The 19,895-nt window shown below is 31.5% G+C and overlaps 2 protein-coding genes across 6 annotated transcripts in view; one reads left to right on the top strand and one right to left on the bottom strand.

Moving 5' to 3' along the window:
• Positions 1–8,046: 8,046 nt before the first annotated feature.
• LOC105147198 (hypothetical protein) lies at positions 8,047–11,137 on the top strand. Its single transcript, XM_011058051.2, has 2 exons — positions 8,047–8,967; positions 10,025–11,137. The coding sequence occupies exons 1-2, from the start codon at positions 8,911–8,913 to the stop codon at positions 10,277–10,279; spliced, it is 312 nt and encodes a 103-aa protein (XP_011056353.2). The 5' UTR covers positions 8,047–8,910; the 3' UTR covers positions 10,280–11,137.
• Positions 11,018–19,895, bottom strand: part of Ptp10D (Protein tyrosine phosphatase 10D) — a 31,642-nt gene continuing 22,764 nt past the window's right edge. Inside the window, exons 13-20 of one of the 5 annotated variants that reach the window (XM_087415173.1) lie at positions 18,830–19,022; positions 18,546–18,560; positions 18,221–18,389; positions 17,541–17,793; positions 17,168–17,425; positions 16,670–17,054; positions 16,056–16,145; positions 11,018–15,466 (exon numbers count right to left, since the gene is read on the bottom strand). In XM_087415173.1, the coding sequence (XP_087271299.1) occupies positions 16,084–16,145; positions 16,670–17,054; positions 17,168–17,425; positions 17,541–17,793; positions 18,221–18,389; positions 18,546–18,560; positions 18,830–19,022 (1,335 nt within the window). In that variant the 3' untranslated portion in view covers positions 11,018–15,466; positions 16,056–16,083. The remainder of the gene's footprint in view (positions 15,467–16,055; positions 16,146–16,669; positions 17,055–17,167; positions 17,426–17,540; positions 17,794–18,220; positions 18,390–18,545; positions 18,561–18,829; positions 19,023–19,895) is intronic. The other 4 variants (XM_087415178.1, XM_087415186.1, XM_087415185.1 and 1 more) reach the window with 4 other exon arrangements.

The raw sequence follows: 19,895 nt of genomic DNA, 5'->3' as shown, positions 1-19,895 counted from the left end.
GCGTTCTTTAGCATTGTGCCATCCAGTCATTTTCACTCTCATTCATGCACATTCCACCTTGACAAACATGTCTTTGGGTGAATCTTGTTTAAACTTTACAATTTAGTACGCTTATATCCTAATGTGCCATGGGCTTATACAAATATATACATATATTCTTTAGACACCGAACAAACTTACTATTAATTTAAGAAATAACCGCAGTAAATATTTGAAGAGTTCAAAATAGCAATATATAGCCACTATTTTATATCTGACTCCCAGGTACACGCATTTATTTCTAACTTTAAAAGGCAATTTTTCTAACTTTTTAAAACCAACAGAATAATTTAACAAAAAGGTCAAAACATTTAGAAACATATATTTACAAAAATATACAGAGAACGTTCAACTAACGCCTAGTTGCAAATCTAGTTGATATATGTCGACTCTTTAGTACGAAAATAAACTAATTGTTTCAAATCAGAGACTTTTATTTTAATTTATTACGAAAAATATATTCCGTTATATTTTTAAATCTATAATTTTCGTAAAATAGAATCATGTATGTGAAAATTTTACTTAAACTTAATATCTGATTCTTCTTATCATGCTTTATCTTTATTAGAACTTGTTTGTGGACTTATATTAATGTATTCGAACACTATTTTAGTATTCCTATATACGCTCCTAAATCTTTTTATTCTACTTTTCAGATTAATTTACATTATCTTAGAAAAAAATCGCATTTGCAATTGACATTGGCTGATAAATAAAGCGAAAGGAAGAAAACATGATGTGATAGCGACTTTTTCCCTAGCAACGCGACCGCGAAACTGTCGCTGGAACTTCACCCTCGCAAGGTAGATCGATGAGTAATTACGCGATATATGTGTTAGACGACACGGGCAGGTGCGACATGGAATCTTGCAATTTTCTTCTATCCGTTTTATTTGTTCCACGTGGAATCGCACGCGTGACCTCCCATGGATCGCGTATAACTGTAATGAGGCGCGTATACTGTTAGATATCAAAAAAGCAATAGTAATCCAATTCTATAAGTTAAATAACATTTTATATTTTTTTAACTTCCATGTATATCAAAATGTGAATCAATTCATTTTTATGCTTAGTTTCACAATAAACAATGCATATTAATATATGCATTTATATAGTAAAGAATACTATATAAATTAAATTTAATATATTTTCTTCGGTTAAATTGTTTTAAATTAACGACATATTGAGTATATAAGCAATGACGATCTATAGAAATGATAAAAATAATAAAGATTAGATATAATTTGATATTACGAATTTAATAGTGTATATCTCGCACTATTAATGTTCGAATATTCGATGGTATGTGAAGCAAGATGAAGAATAAGAATAAATTACCACTCATTTTTTATTGTTTGTTGATAGTTAATAGCGCTTTAAAATAACATTTCAGTGATATCAATTCGTGTATTTTCTATGTAAGGCAGGGGTTACATCTTTCAAATAAATTGTATACAGATAGTTCAAATAAATTATCTATACGTGCTCCCAAGCATCGTGCACTTTCTTATACGATGATTAATCATCTTGTACGAAAGAGGAATGAAAATAACGAGAGAGATGAGAGAAACTATGGACGTACCGGATTCTGCGGTTTAAATTTACATTTCAATAATGTAGCGTCGAGTGAAAAATTACGTTGCTGCAAATTATAAATTATAAATACATACAAATTTGCACAGAGCATATTTACACAGAGATAATTTTGTAAAGAAATTAAATGTTACGGTAGAAAAATAACTATTACGCTAGTTCCTTTTTATTTGATTGTGATCAATATAAGGTTATTTAAAATTACATTATTACGTAAATCAAAATTGACTGCATCCACATTCCGTAGTCCAAAATATGCACAAAATCAAATAATTCTTGTCGAATCTTCGATATGCAAATTTGTAACTGATATCGTAATGATAAGCGTTTCGCTACAAGTTTCATCTTAGATTACTGACTTACTACTTGGTTTATACACGTACGTCCTGCGCTTTGTGACTTGCTGTGAACACCATGTAACATATACCTCAAAGTTCGTAACTACAAGTTCCACGTTCAAGTTTGTGACACATCTCGTTCCGTTCTAATTACGCATTCAGATATGCATATCAAAATATACGTTAGAACATTATATCACTTAAATCATTAGTGTTGTATGCAATATGATTGATCGCAATTAAATTTCATTTTATCTTATCAGAGATTTGTAATGCAGATCATCTTTCATCACAACTCTCAATTTTCTACATTTCAAGTTATTTCCTTCAGTCACAATATCTCAAAAATGGTCGGTCAGTTCGCCCTGTAACTTCAAATTATGCATGTGGAATAAATTATCAGGCGACACAGCGGCTGCTTTAAATTCCGCATAAATGCGCGATCACGAAAATCGCGCAAAATCCCTTTCATCAAAGAATGTCTATATTAAATATTCCTCCATGCCTCATTTTCGATGGAATTGTCGACGGTACACGAATACATGCAAATTCCGCCGGAGCATTCAAATAGCACTGATATACTTCCTTGTACCAGATATGTGTTATCATCTGAAAAACTTTCTGTCCCATTTGTTCCATTCGTTGCACGAATTCAGGTGTTAGTTCTATACAATTTTTTGAGGCTTCATTGCCCCTAAACGAATTTTATGATACATAAAACGATGAAATACGATTGTACGAAATTACATTGAGATATAAATAAATAAATCTTATTCAAATTTGTTTGTTTTTTTTATATTTACTTGCTCAATGAGCAGAGAGTAAAATATATTATATTGTCGTTATTTTTTAGAAACTCATATTAAAATAAATAACGATTTAATATTATTTAAATATTTAAAATACATAACCTTTAAATAACAACGGGCGTATTTATGTAGGCGTATTTATGTAGGTGTATCTATTTACTCAGAAAAACATAAGCATATTATAAAGTATATCACAAATTTAAAAAATAAACATAGGTATAACTTATTTAGAAATTACAACAGATATTTTATGAATATTTATATTCTTCTCTATTTTGTAATTATATAGAATGGTAAATGTTACGTAATAATAAGTAATACATCTTTTTTTTTAATATTTATAAATGTAATTAGTTTGTGTATTGATCTCTCACATCAGATGTATTTTTTGTTTTTTTTATACTTTATATTTGATTCTAATACGTAAAAACATGAAGCTCAGATAGTTTAAAAGAAAATAAAACTAATAACTACTAAGTCTTTTGCACGTCCTACAGTAATCATTTTATGTAGATTATAATTTGTGACACTATTTAACACAATGACAAATCGATTCAACTCACAATAATTTTATTAGTATTGACAGTAAGAAACTGAAATCATAACACAATACTAATATAACATAAAGGTATGTAACAGAGTTGTTACAGGAAAATTACTCTCATTCCTTCTATTTTTTCTGACTTCTGCGGCGTAAATTCCAGCGCGGCGTATTTGCCGGAGTTACTCTAAGCTATATTTTATTGTATCATTTTATTTCTTTCATTCGCATTTCTCACACTTGAACAAGATCATCGCTCATAATCTATTTAAACTCAGTAATTTAACCTTTAAGTTGAGTCGAAAGTATGTCTACATCAATAAATCGAATTTAATGCACAATGGAATATTGAAAAAATAATTTATATTTATAGGCCACACGTACCAGATCAGAAAGACCATCAGGAATGTAATCTAGGCTGAAAATTAACTGCCTACGCGCGTGCTATCGTGCTCAATAACTCAAAATTTACGATCACGTGAGAGTTAATTATCTCCAACCCTGGGTCCGTCTGGGAAAGCGCTGACGCGAGTCCGCAAACTTTCCGTCGCTAATTTCTAATGCTTCCTGTTACCTCAGAATGAAATTCCGAAGCGATCGTGCGGATCACGAAGAGAGACATTCCGAACCAATCGGATCGAAAGTCCGCCGGAGTCAGAACCAGCACCCTTCTTATCCACCCTTCGTATCCGCTTCCATCGCAAAGTCGCCACTTTCGACGTAATCGCACTACGTGAGTAGATACGTGACTGCGAATAAAGGACCATCGATCGTGATTGGAAATAGAAAATACACAGGTTTACACAGCTATGTAACCTTTTTGAATCGATCACTTGTCAGAAACGCGATGTCGCAGCGAAAAGGTCGCCGTCGTGGCCAATTAAATCAAAGCGCGAGGTCGGTTTCAACATCAGCATATCATGATACAATTTCCCATTTCCTCTCTTTCCATTGTCGAGACGGCAAACAGATAATGTCATTAACGATATGTATCAAGAACATGTCTCTCGCGAGTATGTATATGCAAGTTACGTTATGACTTGTATCAGAGTAACAACTATTCTCCCTGCATCCGTAATACAAGATTCCTGATAAATTTATTAAAAAATATCCCGATATATTATAAAATTAATAAATGTTTATAAATTGAATATCTATTTATGTGTTAGTGATGTGTGAGTGATTTATGTATTAATGTTAAGCTTTAAGTAATCATATAATCAAGGCGAAAAATTTTCTTTAGATTATGTAAAGAAAGATGTATGAAGTAATTAGATATGATCTATATTTATGTAGATTAGGCTTAAAATAAATGTTATTCTACCAAATTGATATTTTTATTCTTGTAGTATGACTTTGTTTCTAAGCGGAGATAACGAATGCAAGAAACGATGATAAATGAGAGCTGCAAAATCCGCTTTGGCTAGATGTTTTTATTTTCAATTTTCAACGCGATAAGTATATGAATCGAAACTGATATGATGACATGATTTATTACTTATATGTCGACACCGCAGTTTCTGTAGCTTGCAAAATTCTCATTCAATGAGAAAGTTTGATTGGTCCGATTTCGTTCAGTAACTACTCCTATCGGAATATTCATAGAGTAAGAGAATTTCGATAGTTCTCTCGTTACAGTATCGAATGCGATAAACTACACGTGTATAACCTGTCGAATGAGTTTCATAGTAATTTTCCAGCAGGATTACAATTTGAAGTTGTTAACGAAACTCAATTTTCTGACATTATAAAAAAATCAATCAACATTAATTGTTTTAACTTTCAAGTTGTAATCCTAATTGTTTTTCTTTATACAATTATTTTTACTTTTTACATTTATTATTTGCTATTGTATTATATTTTAATGACTTTCTTATCGCGAAAAACTATTCGGTCTCATGATAACGACTGAAAATAGCATTTTGTTGTAGCGTTTATATTGAGAGTATAACAGTAGAATCAGAATATATATGTGATATAAACGCGTCGTTTCCTTGTATTCTCCATTTTATCATTCTTTTATTTTTCCCAAAAGCGTTTCGTCAGAAGAAATTTCAGTTTGTTACAGAATTACATATCGATTATTTTACTCTTTGAATACTGATGAAAGAACAATTGTTTTAATGAGGTACCTTGTCCTTCTTAGTTACATTATCTTTCTTCTGTTATCTCCATGATCGAAAATGACTTTGACAATCACGAATCACGGATTATTCAGATCTTTTACTGCACATGTTGAAGAAATGCGCAAAACTAAATGACATTTTACGAATCTGGCAGTTCCGTCACGTTTCTGCACACAAATTTTACTCTCTTGGGACCTTTCTCTGCGAGTTTTAGCTAAGAAAAAATTTATGCAAACTAGTGCAAAAGTAAACGAATTTTCAAAATCAAGTTAGTTAATTAACGTAAGCTTTTATTTGCGATAACATATATAAATGAACTTGAATAATACAATTTTTTTCTTTTACTAACATCGATTTAATATACTATAAAATAATATTAATATACGCATATTATTTCATATTAAAATGAAGTAGATTTAAACTTAATGTTTTTATATGTAATTATAAAATAAGTTATGTACACAATAATCTCCACGGTAATATCAAAATACATATTATTTTAATAAACATGAATATGTAAACATTATAAAAGTTTAATTTGTTCTATTTAATTTATTTTTATTTGTTAATTTATTATAGCTATAATTAATTTATTATAGCTATAATTATATTTGTATAATATCAGTATATATACATTGTTATAAAAAAGCTAAACTATTTTTTATTAAATTAAAAAGATAAGAGAGAATTTATTTTACAAGCATATATTTATACGCTTTGTACTTACATACTAAACGAAAAAAGACGTCGATTAATAAAAAAAGATTTCTATAAAATATATACCTCAAATTGTTTGAAAATTCGTCCATTTAAAATTATAAACTCTGCGAACAATATCAGATTTTAATTCCACCATGATCGCACATTGGCCAATAATTGATTAATAACTCACTGAAAAGATAGATACTTTGTGATCACTAATTAATAACAGATTAATCTTACTTGAGAATCTTTTCATAAATAAAAGTACTCTCAAGATACTTTCTGGACAGCTTAATTATGATTTTTAGAAGCGAATAAATTTTGATTACAAAATTGACGTTAAAATATTGGGAAAAAGTGCAATTTTTTTTTATCAACTCTTTTTTTTATTAACTCATCAATTCTTTTCGTGCAACGCAAATTGAAGTCACATCGATTTGCAAACGAACCAAATTGGTTACGTGTTTATTCGGTAACAAAACAAACGAACAATTATTTGATGATTCTCCGTCAGCTCCGCCATTACTAATTTCCAGGAATACAGATATTCGGCAATAGATTCTAAGTACTATCAGCGAAAGTCTTAAAGTATATCCGTCTCTTAATTCACGTCGACAACGTAACGGAGGCGTTTCATCGCGGAATGTGAAGACATCCATCTGATGCTCGATAAAAGATTAGGTCATCCCTCCCGTTGCCGAGAATCCCGTTTCCGTGGAGCGAAAGGTTTCGACGGTGACTCGTAAACTGGATCTATCATCCAATAGACATGATAACGTCTGCATACAGGCTGAGTGCTTTCATTTGATTGAAATTCAATATTTTACTTACGCTGGCTTTCGCAAAAAGCCAGAAATACTTTGGTCGAAATATCCACGTAAGCTTCTTGATTCCATCAAGAAAGCTCTTTTCTTTCTGATGGAAATGAGACGGGCTCACATGCGAACCGCTTTTACGTTGTAACAAGTCGATATGATCAATACATTTTTCGCCATTATTGCTTGTGACTTTCGTATATAGCAATATTGTTTAATATTAGATTGCATGCTGTACTGCCCATACTTCATGTTCGCTCAGAAATTCATGTAAGAGAAGAGAATTGAGAATTACGTCTACGATAAACATTACTCTCGCATACGCAATGCCAGTGAACGAACCGGATGCAGAAATTTTCGAAAGGGATCAATCACAGTATCAGGTTAGTTGTACCCTGCACGAATTTATTAGAACGACCGTGCATTAAGTCGAATCGCTTTACTAAATCGTTTTAACGGTCGTATAAATACGAGTACATCAGAATAGAAGATGAAACGGAATTGCATTGACATATCTATATTAGGTTGTTAATGGCGCATGTCACGAAGAAAATGACACAATGTTAGCAAAGCAGGAAGTAATCAACGAGAACGGCGAATCTTGGATATCTCCGAGTGAGTCAATCAATCAATTCCCTTCTTGCATATTCGGCGCACTAAATTTTCTGATAATCTCAGGCACACACGAGTGTACAGAAACTCGTTGTATGCTGTTAATTAATTAATAAATTTTAATTAATATCTCCGATTACAAGACAGGAAAAAATAGGTTAAATAATTATATAATATATATAATATATATATATATATAATAATTATATAATATAGGTTAAATATATATCGAATGAACATAATTATAGCTGACTATGAAGAATTTAAAAATACATGCATATCTTTTCCTCACGTAGCAATTTATCGATCTTGATGTGTGTTTTTAATTTTATTTTATTTGAAATCCATTAAGAAAAGAAATTATCGTTCAATTCGTTCGCATCTATCTAGTCATCTATTTACTTTAACTCTTTGACATTTCATATGACATTGATATGTCCGTTGTAATCATTGAAATAAAGGTAACATTTAACATTATCGTTAGTACGCAATAACATATGCAGCATACGCGAAATTCATGTAGATAATTTTCTTTTAGTCTTGTAACTCTTTGCAGTGATGAAAAACACATCATATGCGCACAGGATGAAGTTTTGCGAGACGAGAGATATAAGACTGCAGAAAATGTTGACTTAAGAAACGACATTTCGTTTGATATGAATTCTATACTCGATATGAAACTTTGAAGGAGTTATTTCGTGATTTACTTTGTCGTAACATCTGTGGCTCGACCTAAAAAAGGTGTTCGCCAACTATATATAAGTGTAACTTCTCTGACTAACAGTTCATCGGTGTGATGAATGAGATTACTTTCGTTTGATATTTTCTCCCAAGAAATTGAATTGATTACATATAAACTTGCGTTCACGAATCGCGTTTCAATCGCGAGAATCATTCGTATTTATTGCTGCCATATTTATTGCCATGTGGTAGGCGGACTAGGTATCGATCGATTTGCCAATCACGATATACAGAAGTGGTTTATTTAGAAAGGTAAACCACGAAACGCGAACGGTTGTGTCATTGCATTGATTTCGCGTATATTATTTTTATTAAAAACACTAATAGTATATGGTATATTATAAATATTAAAATGTAACGTGTTATCGATCTTTTATGAAATCCGTGTATCAATATAACTAGATGCCAATTAATATAAAAGAACATTTCATTTTGAAGTAAAATATAGTTTCCGAAACGATAACAGATTCTGCTGGTACTCGGCGGATTAGTCCATCAAGAACAAAGGAATTACCCGAGTTATCTCGAACGATATCGAGGACGGAAGCCGTTAGGCAAGATGTCAGGAGGTTGAAGAGCGCCACGTTGGACAGAATGGGGAAGATGTTTAAAGCGCCTGCTGCAGGAAGGTCTTTTTTAGGTTTGGATACTGTAAGTGATTTGGATCTTCAGAGCATCATGATAATTTAATAAATTTAATAATTTGGTAAATTTGATGAGTATTTAATAAATGTAAGGTGCATTTAGGGATGATTATATATATATTCGAACTTTAGTAATATCTCATGATATGTATATGTGAAAAAAGAATCTTGAAAGTGTCAGGATAGTGAAAATGAATTGAAATACATATTGATCGCATTCTGATCTTAAACATGTTTTAATATGTTTCGTGTGTCTATAATATGCGTTTTGTATCTGTATCCGATTATTTTGCAAAATCTTTGCGTATTTTTTATTAACTTCTCGAAAATAAACTTGTGAAGAAATGAATTTGATTGAAAATATAATTATTTTTTTCTCGAATAACTTTTACTAAATAATCTAACTTTTAAAAAATTTAATAGTTCTGAATTATAATATTTAATATATTTATTATGTTATAATTAAAACGCATATACAATATTTATATTAAAAACTGAAACAATTTTCTTAATAATCTGATTTATCTCTAAATTTGTCGATAATCTCATTAGTACAACGAATGTGTAATTGATTGTTTAATTAGGACCAGTGAAATACATGTCAATACATTAATCGCTGTAGATTGCGATTGCAAAATAGCATTAATTAATCGAGACTATATTTACATTAAAGATAATTGGATATATCTAATATAATAAACTAGATTTTAATGTAACGTTATTCTTATTTTTAATTTAAATAACTTGACGTAAAAATTTTAACTAAAGCTGTTATTTTTGACAACTTCGAAGATTTGAAAAAAGAATTTGAATATTTAATCTTCTCAAACTTTTGAAGTTAAAGTTGCCTTCGAAGCTGTGAAGTTCGATGTTAACTTCGAAACTTTGAAAAATATATTGATGCGAAAAAAAAATATATTCGAAGATTTTAATATCAAAACTTCGAATCTTCGAAGCTGCGAAGTTCAAATGTCGAAGCTTTCGAAGCAAACATCACCAGTTTTAATTTTAACTTACTTTAACACTTATACTTTAACACTTTTGGCTCATTTTTATCTCTTTAGAATATGACAAATGTAGATGACTATAACGAAAAAACATCGAGAAAAGAAAAAACAAATTCTTTGGGAAGGATGTTTAAGCTTGTCGACAAAGACGGTTTGCCCAGGAAGCTTTTTGTTCATTCCCGAGCCATATCGCTGAGTCGTATATTACGTAGGAATCCTCATAATGAGAACAATGGAATTACTGATAAACCTGCGGAGGACACCGGACGTGGAATTCTCTCCAGAATGTTCAACCAATTGAGAGGAAAGTAAAGATTTAAAGAAACTTGTCGAACTTTTCATTAATAAGCAGATGCGACATGTCGTTAAAAACCTCGTATTTTAATCAATGATTCTTAGAGTTACAATCTAAATACTTTCCTTTTAAGTAAACTTTATCCTACTTATTTTATTGGAAACATAGCTGCAACGTTTATAATATTATTATCTTTTTTCGAAATTATGAAAAATAGACTTTATATTAATTGTCAATTATATATATAATAAAACATAACTTAACTTATACCTAAATATAATTATAATTCCATAAATATTGAAATGAGAATTGAATAATATATTGTATTAATTATAGGTCGTTCCGTGAGCAGAACTATCACTAAGCCTGATGAACACAACAAACTTAATGCTTCATTAGAATTGTCATCAGAAATGCCATTAAATTCAAAGACTACTAATATTATGTAGACATTATTAGTGTCTAGAGAATCCAACTAGATATCGTTTCTTGGAAGACAAGTTTTTGTATTAATCTTGACTTGGAAGACAAGATTTGTATTAATCTTGACTTTATTGTAATAAAATTTTTAATTATTTGATACATTGAATTTATGTATTAAATGATCAATTATTCAAGATAAAAAGAAATATATAATTTAGTAAAAAATTTTTGTACATAACTTTCTTACATTTTTATCATCTTATGAAGTATTATGTATTGTATTTGGTAAATGAGACGGGGAGGGATACAAAATAAAGCGAGAGAGAAAAAGATTACGGGAAGAGTCACGTTTATTATGCAAGCGTGTCCCTTTTTCATATGCTTGTATAATGTGATATTACGAGACAACCTGTGTCCCTTCGTGCTTCGCACATGTTGTACAAATTCTCAGATACATACTAATATGTATTACGATGTTACGTGACAGAAATAACTGTATGAGTTTGCGAACCGTGTCGTTGCGAGGGATAGGTATGAGAGTCTTTATTCGTGAAGCCGCCCTTGCACAACGAACTATCCTCGCAGCCGGTATAAAATGTATTTACAAAAGAGATTATAGACCTACGCGGAGTATGCGCTTGTGTAAACGTGTCGATTCCTCGTGAAAAATTGTGGCGAAACTTCGGAAGCGGTGATTTCCTGTCACTTTTATTCGCTTCGAGTTCTCTCTTCAGATTCCGTATCTTGCATTGAGTCGTCACGATGACACAACCACATGATTACGCTGTTAAATATCTCGGTCGAAAAGTATCTTGCAATCGATACGTTCGAAATAAATTCTCTTCGTACAGCATTGCCGTCGTTTTTCACAGAGAATCGCTTCTAAGGACGACAATTCGTGGACAAATTAGACGTAAAAAAACTCGATCTTAATATAAAATTATATACAATGTCGCGCCCTGCAGACGTACGCTTCAGCACACGGTATATTAATATTTCGCCTCGCAAGTTTCGATGTTAATAATTGTTTCAACAGCAATGATTGGCACGTACTAACATGGGCGATGAAAACGACTTCACTATTAATTCATTTAGGAAGACCGCATTTGCGCCTGACAGCTCTTTTGTTCTTCTTCCTTGATCAACGATCATGATTTATCACAGAAAATAATGCAAAACAGTTCAAGCGCTAAACTATTTGTAAATCTGGTGAATTAAAAATTCAATGTATGTTATTCCCGTCCTCAACTTCTTTAGATTAAGAAACTTAAACTTCTAATAAATCCTACGATACTTAACTATGAAAGAACAGCGATTGCACATAATTGCTGGATTTTTTTGTAAATTATTCACGCGCAGATTTGTCTGCGCCTCTAAATGTTATTTCTTATTTATAATTAACAATCTGTCATTATTTTTAAAAAGAAATACATAACTCCTTTCTTATAGTACGCAATTAATGTTTGAGTACATTATCATGAAAAATTTTAGAGTTAATAAAACGAAAGATAATTTTTGATATTTGTGACGTTATTGCAAATAATCGACTAGACTAATTATAATTTTGACGAAGAAATTTCATTAATTATAGATAGATAATTATAATTTCTAATTTAAAGTTATATTAGTCTTTAAATTATAGTTTATAATTTAAAAGAGTATAATTGATAACGATAACAAAATAGAAAATATTTGAGCTCAGTTTAATATAAAAATCTAATTATAAATAATGATCTATTTAACTAAGAATTGCAAATACGTCGTATCATAGCATTGAAGAAATGTACAAGATACAAAATTGTTCACAATACTTTACATATTCAATAATGTTATGTTATGGTTAGGTAAAATATAATCTTCTGTCATATCTTAAAATAAATAAAATAAAAATGAGAAGCTGCAACATAGATATTTATATATAAATTTATATCCCGCGGAATAAAACGTCATTAATATTCATATCGCACAAAAATATAATTAAAAAAATTGTCTTTCTGGTAAACTCTCGTCTGAGTATTAAGTAGAATCATTGATCAAATTGTCAAATTGTCTCAACAGTAGCATGATGTAAGGATACCAGGTTCCGTTGCGTATAATGGCGACAGCAATTGGAAACAATCAATCAAATTTTTGCCTAAATTGACTTTCCTGTGTATAATAGCGCATATTGGAATAGCCAATTATATTTTTACCTAGATTCACGCTGCTATTGCGCAACTACGGTAATGGAGAATATCTGGTATTCTTATATCATGAACAGTAGTACTTTATATGTGCACTCTCTCTCTCTCTCTCTCTCTCTCTCTCTCTCTCTCTCTCTCTCTCTTCAAATTTTTTAATATAATATAAGCGATAAAGATTGAAGTTAGCGGAATTACTAGAATTTAATATCGTTCTCTTCATGTCTTTTTCTAATATGTCTTCCGCATATTTAGCGAATAAACTGACATCAATAGCGCTCTGTAGTAGCATATCAACAGCACAATTACTATCAACCTGCATACGTACAGTTATATAAGATTATCATACAGTTAATTTCGATGAATCAGACAGAATTTTTATTAATCCGCTGAATATTAAAAAAATTTTTAATTTAATTTAATTTTTAATTTTGAAAATATTAAAAGTTACACTTTCGAAAAAAATTTCATTTAAAATATATGTATGCTGTCTTAACATATATTGACTATTATATTTTTTTTATTATTATATGCACAAATTTCTATAAAAAAAGAAGAAGAAGAAGTCTATGATTATGTGTCATTGACGCTCATAAACGAGTAGCGGATTAATATAAACTCTAAGTAGCGCTTACTGTAAAATGTAATTTTTAACAGCCCTTGCAATCGTTTACGGTTCACAATGTAACCGATGTAAAAATGTTTATCCAAAAATACAGCATCGATGAACACGAAATTCTTTCTCCTTTTTTTCCTGTAAATTTCATTTTTTTTGAAGAATCCGACGGAGGAAATTCAGCAACCCTGATTATTAAACTAATTGTAAATTCACTTACATTGTGCAATCAATTACGTTTTACCACGCTTTTAACGAGAATACAAAATTAAGTACATATATTTGTATATCGCCGCAAAAGCGACATTGAATACTAAAAATGATCATTCGATTCTTTTATATATCCTGCGAACGGTTGCCGTTGAGGATCAACTACGAATTGCAAAATTAAGGCCTATCTATTTGAAGCTAACGGGAACTGGAGATTATCGCGATGTGACGGTTATTTATACATATTAGTGCATTCGTTTACGCAGCGGTTAGCGCAGAGAGTGTCATTTAATACTTACTTTGTTTAATACTCGATAAACAATAAGGATAAAATAATACTTCTGCGCTAATCGCTGCATAAACGAATGCACTCTATTTGTGAAGTTCTATTGCTTTTCAGCGGCGATCACGATTCGCGATGATAAGAGGAGATAATACATAGCTTCAATTGATTATCGATTGATTACTTACATACACGCGCGCACTCATCTACACGCATTTGCACATATACACACGTACTCTGACTCCTTCAAAAAATGATATGGCTTCTACGAAAATGCGAGTTTCTTGTTCCCACTGATATCGTTTCGCTCATCTCAAAAAGAAGGATCGATTAAAAGCTCCGCACACCCACACCCGCTCGTCCTTCCAATTTTTTCCCCTAGACAATTCGTTTTAATATTAACATTATTATTTATCAAACCATCGTCTAGCATCGCGTCTCTTACATGGCTGTTGGACGGACGGTTTGCCATTTCGAACGATAACTCAACCAGCATGATTGTCGAGTGTTTTGCATCTCGCTTTTGCAACGGATCGCTTTTAAATTTTATCTAACCATACTACGTTAATTCTGCAAAAGATAATAAGACAACGTAGGATAATCTTTTATGCGTCCGTACGAATAGAACGCGAAATATGAACAAAGTATTATTGGTGGTAATCTCAGAAGAACATTTACATCGGAATGAACCAAGATACCATTTCGCAATGTCTGCACGCATCCAATCGATTGAAAATACTGTCTTATATATTGCGACTTAACAAAAACGTTCAATAGACTCATTGCGGATGCGATGTGGTTCGAGGCCTCATCGTGACACAACCAGTGGAATATGCATCTTTGCACTCGTTATAATATACGATCTACATCTACCAACATTGCGCGTCTTATCGGATTCCTGCTACTTATATAAGATATGTATACATGAGTTATATATTAATAAAGACATAATCTCTCCGACCGTAGCACAATGCGTATAAAACATCGCGCACGCATTTGATTCGTAATCCCACACTTGGCAGCATATTCAGTTTGACATCGTCTTTTTGTCTCCCCCTCTGATATTGTCCTTTACGGCACATTCTTTTTATATTTTTCTGATATAATTATCTTAGTCGTGAAATTATTCTACTCGTATCACGTATTGAACACGCTTAACTCCGATATGTAACTGATACAGAAATAAAAACACCATTGTGCTCAGCCATTGCTTAATATAAAATTCTTCCTGGAGATTTTTTTTCACTGATTATCTCCTTGCACGCGACCTAACTAAATTTCTAAATAATTATTCTTGCACTGTTTGCTTTCGCCTTCATTCGATTTAGACTGTCATTTCTTTGTTTTTATGTTTTTCTTTTCCATGGAAACTTGAAAAATTCTGGTGATTCAAGTACCTTTGGAAAACGAGATTCGTTTTTGTTGCTATTGATCGTTGCTCCTAACCAGCAATCGAACCATCACATTCCTGATTCAGCTATTCCTTCGTCATCTGCAAAAGAGATTAAATTAGGAGAAATTCGAATTATATATAATTGCTGCTTGTCATATATATTATCATCATGCTCGATGCAAGCTACATTATTATTTTTGTGAATGCAGACAAATTTATATTATTCTATAAAATTATTGATTAAACTTAAAGATACTTTGATATAAATTTGAATTTTAAAAAAACATTCAAATATTCTTACTAATTAGAAAAATATTGTGACAAATTACAAGTAATAAATTCAATGTGTGTTGAGCAAGATAAAATATTAGTGTCGAATGTATTGATAAGGCAAAATTAAATCGAATCTGTTATAAATCAATCTATTTATAATTTATCGATTATTTTAGTCATTGCAATCATTCCACTGAAATTTTTTTTTATTTCCACGAAAAATTGTATTAATTAAGTGATATAAATATAGATATTCTCATCGTTAACAGAATATTATTAGTGTTTAGTAAAACATATTATTATTTTGTTCTCACATGCAACGTACACAATTAGTATACAAATTTGGCATTTGTATAATAGTATCTGCATAGTACAGATTCATGCAGGGAAGAAGAAAAGCAACGATTGAAATTACCCTCGATGCAGGAATCGCTGTTCGAAGGTCACCTCTCCTTCTCATCCTCGGCAGGACTCTTAGTGCTTTCGACTGAACTTCGATTCTTGCCTGAATACAAAGGTCGCAAAAGATTGCAGAAAGGAGAGGGTGTGAGTTACTAGGCGGAGGAAGTGATACGTTTTACAAAAAGGGTTTTACACCATTGTTTACAATCACAGGGTAAAATAACATGTGCTTATAGCCATCACCATCGCTTACACCATAAATAATCAATTGACTTTCTTTTGATATCATATTTCTTCTCACTTTGCAAAATATTCTGCAATGTTTTCATTAATATCTTTTTATTAATAATAATATTCGCGGTATAATGTTTAATCTATTTTCGTGCAAAGGAAGATTTTGTATGAGAAAACAAGTGACAAGAGAAAACAAATTATAAATTATATTCCATTTAGAACCCCTTCCAATACATGCACTACTGATCGAATCTCTTCAATTTTTTAACAATTGATTATGTTTTGATTACCCATCGTGATGCATTCTCTAAGATGTACTTCGTCATTGATTACCCAACTTGTCCCGCAATTGCCCAATTAATCTCGTGAAAATAATAGAATTTCAGGACATACCTTCGAATCCCTGATTATCATGAATCTCTCGCGGTGGTCCAGTAGTGTCTTGTCCTTCCAGAACGGCCAAAAGACATTGATGGATACAGATATATTGCTGCTCCGTCTGTACCATCCAGACCCGCTCTTTTCTCATCACCCAAACGATCCCGAAGATATCGACGTATTTCGATACGAGAATTTGTTGCAGTATTCTGTCTAAAGTGATGAAAGTACCACTACGACCTACGCCAGCGCTGCAATGAACGACTATGGGCCTTTGATCGGGCCTGACTCGTTCTCTAAACGCTCGCACGAACCTCGCTAAAGTTTGCGGTGGACTGGGAACACCGAAATCCGGCCAAGTAGTAAAATGGAAATGTTGTATCACTCTCTTCACATCACCCTACGACATATTATTTTTTATCTCAATCAGGAGATTTTGAAAATTCAACCACCATGAGATGCTCTGATAAATTACATACGTTTGAAAGAGTTATTAAAAAAACAATCACTCACTCTACACAACATAAATTCTGTGATACTCCAATCCGGATAATGTGTCTCGTTGAGTATCGTGACGCAGATGTCTCCGTAATAAACCGGTAAAGTATCCATCGGCCAGTAATGATCGCATTTTTCTCTGCCCTTCTCGATACATCTCGTTAACATGACGATCGCTCTACTGTTACTTTCCCAAACCATTCGCCAAAAATCATCGCGAGTCGAATGTAACGGTCCTTGAGTCACGATAAACTCTCGTGGCGAATTATGACCCTATTGCAGCAAAAAAAGTATCATAGAAACTGGTTTTATTATCAAAATTAATTGTTAATTATTAATTATTATTAAACTGTTTAAATAATTTTAAATGAGCTCAGTTTTTACGTACCGGAACATAATTGGCATTGATGTAATCGGAGCCCTCTTCATCATCGACAGGTTGAAGTTTAAATCTACTATGATCGTATGGAAGAATATTCGTGAAGCGATTCTTCGGTCTATTACAGGGCAAATCCGCCGCAGTGCATGGTTGATCTCTTCCGACGTGCTTCAATTCTTCAAACTCTTCCGAAAATCGGAAATCAGAATCCGCTGACATGGTGCGATAATGCTCGGCAAAATCTTCGACTTTGATGGGTCTGCTAAATGTAGTGTGAATATTATGTCGTCTTATTGTAAATATTACAAATTTTGATTTTTAAATATTTTAAATGTAAAATTATCCAATACAATTATTTTTATAATTAGAAAAAAATTTCTTCAGAATTAATATATATATATATATATATTTTTTTTTTCAGATTAAACAAATTTTTAGTGTTCAGTTTATCTTAACGAATTAATTTAACGTTTGATCAGCATAATATTTAAAATTAAAAATGAAGAAGGCACAAAAGAAATCGTGTATAAATTTTTTAATCGACTTTAAGTTAATCGATAATTGAAACTTATTAATACTTATTTCAGGCAAAAAAAAATATATGTATATATTATAACCATAATGCAAATTTATTGTTATGATCTTAATTTGGTAAAATTGAGATAAAGTATTGTAATTTCTTGGCACACCTAGTCTCAATGACGCTGTCTGGCAATGATAAATTATCGGTTGCCCTGGTTTCTGTTGTCTTGCGACCTTGACTTCTTCTCCTTCGCATAAACAGCCCGATGCCCAATAGAAATAGCAGCAATGCTATGGCGACGGTGACACCGACTATGATGGCCGTGTTGTCCTTATCTGTACGACACGCACAGCGAATTTTGAGTGTTTCAATGAGTCAAACGATCGCCAAGAATAATCACATTAAATACATTCGTTCGTTAAAAAGATATCACATTTATCACGCGGCGTGCTGAAAGCTTTGAACTTTGAACTTTCATTCCAAAATCTTACCTGCCAGCAGCAATCCTTGGGCAGACATGTACACGAAATAACGAGGCATGAATTTAGCGAGGCTTTCACTACATGCGCAGTGTGCCTCTATTTTACAAACCAATTATCGCATCGAATGCATCGTTATAACATATTATAATTATTATTTCTATTAAACTTACGTATATTTAAGTTTTTGTTACGTCATGAAGGAGAAAGACAAAGAAAGTGAGAATGAACATCGGATGCGATAATGGCATGCGGTTTTTCTCACGTCTTAAGACTTTTCACGCGATCGCTCTCACCTGTTTGAATGGGGAAGCTGTAGCTGGTATCCGTAAATTTGTCTGGTGCTGTAAACGCACGTACTTTCACTCGATAAGTAGATCCTGATTTCAATGGTCCATTACAATATCCAATTTTATTGTCGCAGTTCTCGGAGCCGATCGTGAAGTCTTCCACAGATCCATTTTTGAAAGGATAATATGGCTCCATTACCTAGAAAGAGGTTTTATTACATATATATTTCATTTTAAAATAATTGACAGTAATTTTTGATAATCACGTTGAAATAAAACGTAATTAATAATTAATTCATATAAATTCTCTTTGAGTGCTAATTAGATCAATTGTTATCCTAATTTATTTACCGTGAATTTTATTTTTATATGTCCAAATATTTTACGATTAAGTTTTTCCAAAAGTCAAAAAATATTTATAAATATTAAGTAAAATAACTACTTCTCTGATTATGAATTTATTATATTGTATATAATATATTAAAATAATTATATAATGAGATAATTATATATATTGTTTTTATAAACACCTGCATAAGCATCTTCTTTGTATTTGAAATGAAATTGTTTAAAATATCCATCATTGCATATTTTGATTTTATTCGTAACTAAAATGTGATCAATTATTTGTGTCATATATTCTGCAATGAATTTTGTTTTGCTTTGCTACGCAGTTGCTTTAATGAAACATAATATTAACATTGATAATATTATACGAAGAATCGATTATAAAACCGCAGTCGATTAGCATAATATCCGTTGAACAGTTAAAATATCATGTGAAGGTTGATAAAATCTGCTATACTTTTGCAAAAAATTTTATTATTTTTCAATTAATGAAAGAATAAATAAGAACACAAGGTCTCATAGGAATGCTATAAAAAATTGAATTAAACTACATTAAAAATTTTATGAATTCAAAGTACACCATTCTTTTGTAAATTTTATTAGGTTCAATTTACACGCACTATTTTTCTTTTCGCGGTCACAACAATGTAGAAAATTAAATACGATTTCGCGATTTAACTATTTCAAATGTTTTTATCACGATGATTACATCTGCACCTTTGCA

The sequence above is a fragment of the Acromyrmex echinatior genome, chromosome 2, assembly GCF_024713525.1.
Source record: "Acromyrmex echinatior isolate Ae372 chromosome 2, ASM2471352v2, whole genome shotgun sequence".
Lineage (NCBI taxonomy): Eukaryota > Metazoa > Arthropoda > Insecta > Hymenoptera > Formicidae > Acromyrmex > Acromyrmex echinatior.
The sequence above is the reverse complement of the archived record's forward strand: the minus strand, read 5'-3'. Positions and strand labels throughout refer to the sequence as shown.

Excerpts from the sequence above, each read along its gene's own strand:
- LOC105147198 (XM_011058051.2), top strand. The coding sequence starts at position 8,911 with ATGGGGAAGATGTTTAAAGCGCCTGCTGCAGGAAGGTCTTTTTTAGGT. Across the intron at positions 8,968-10,024 it reads CTTTTTTAGGTTTGGATACT|AATATGACAAATGTAGATGA; the intron begins GTAAGTGATTTG and ends TTATCTCTTTAG.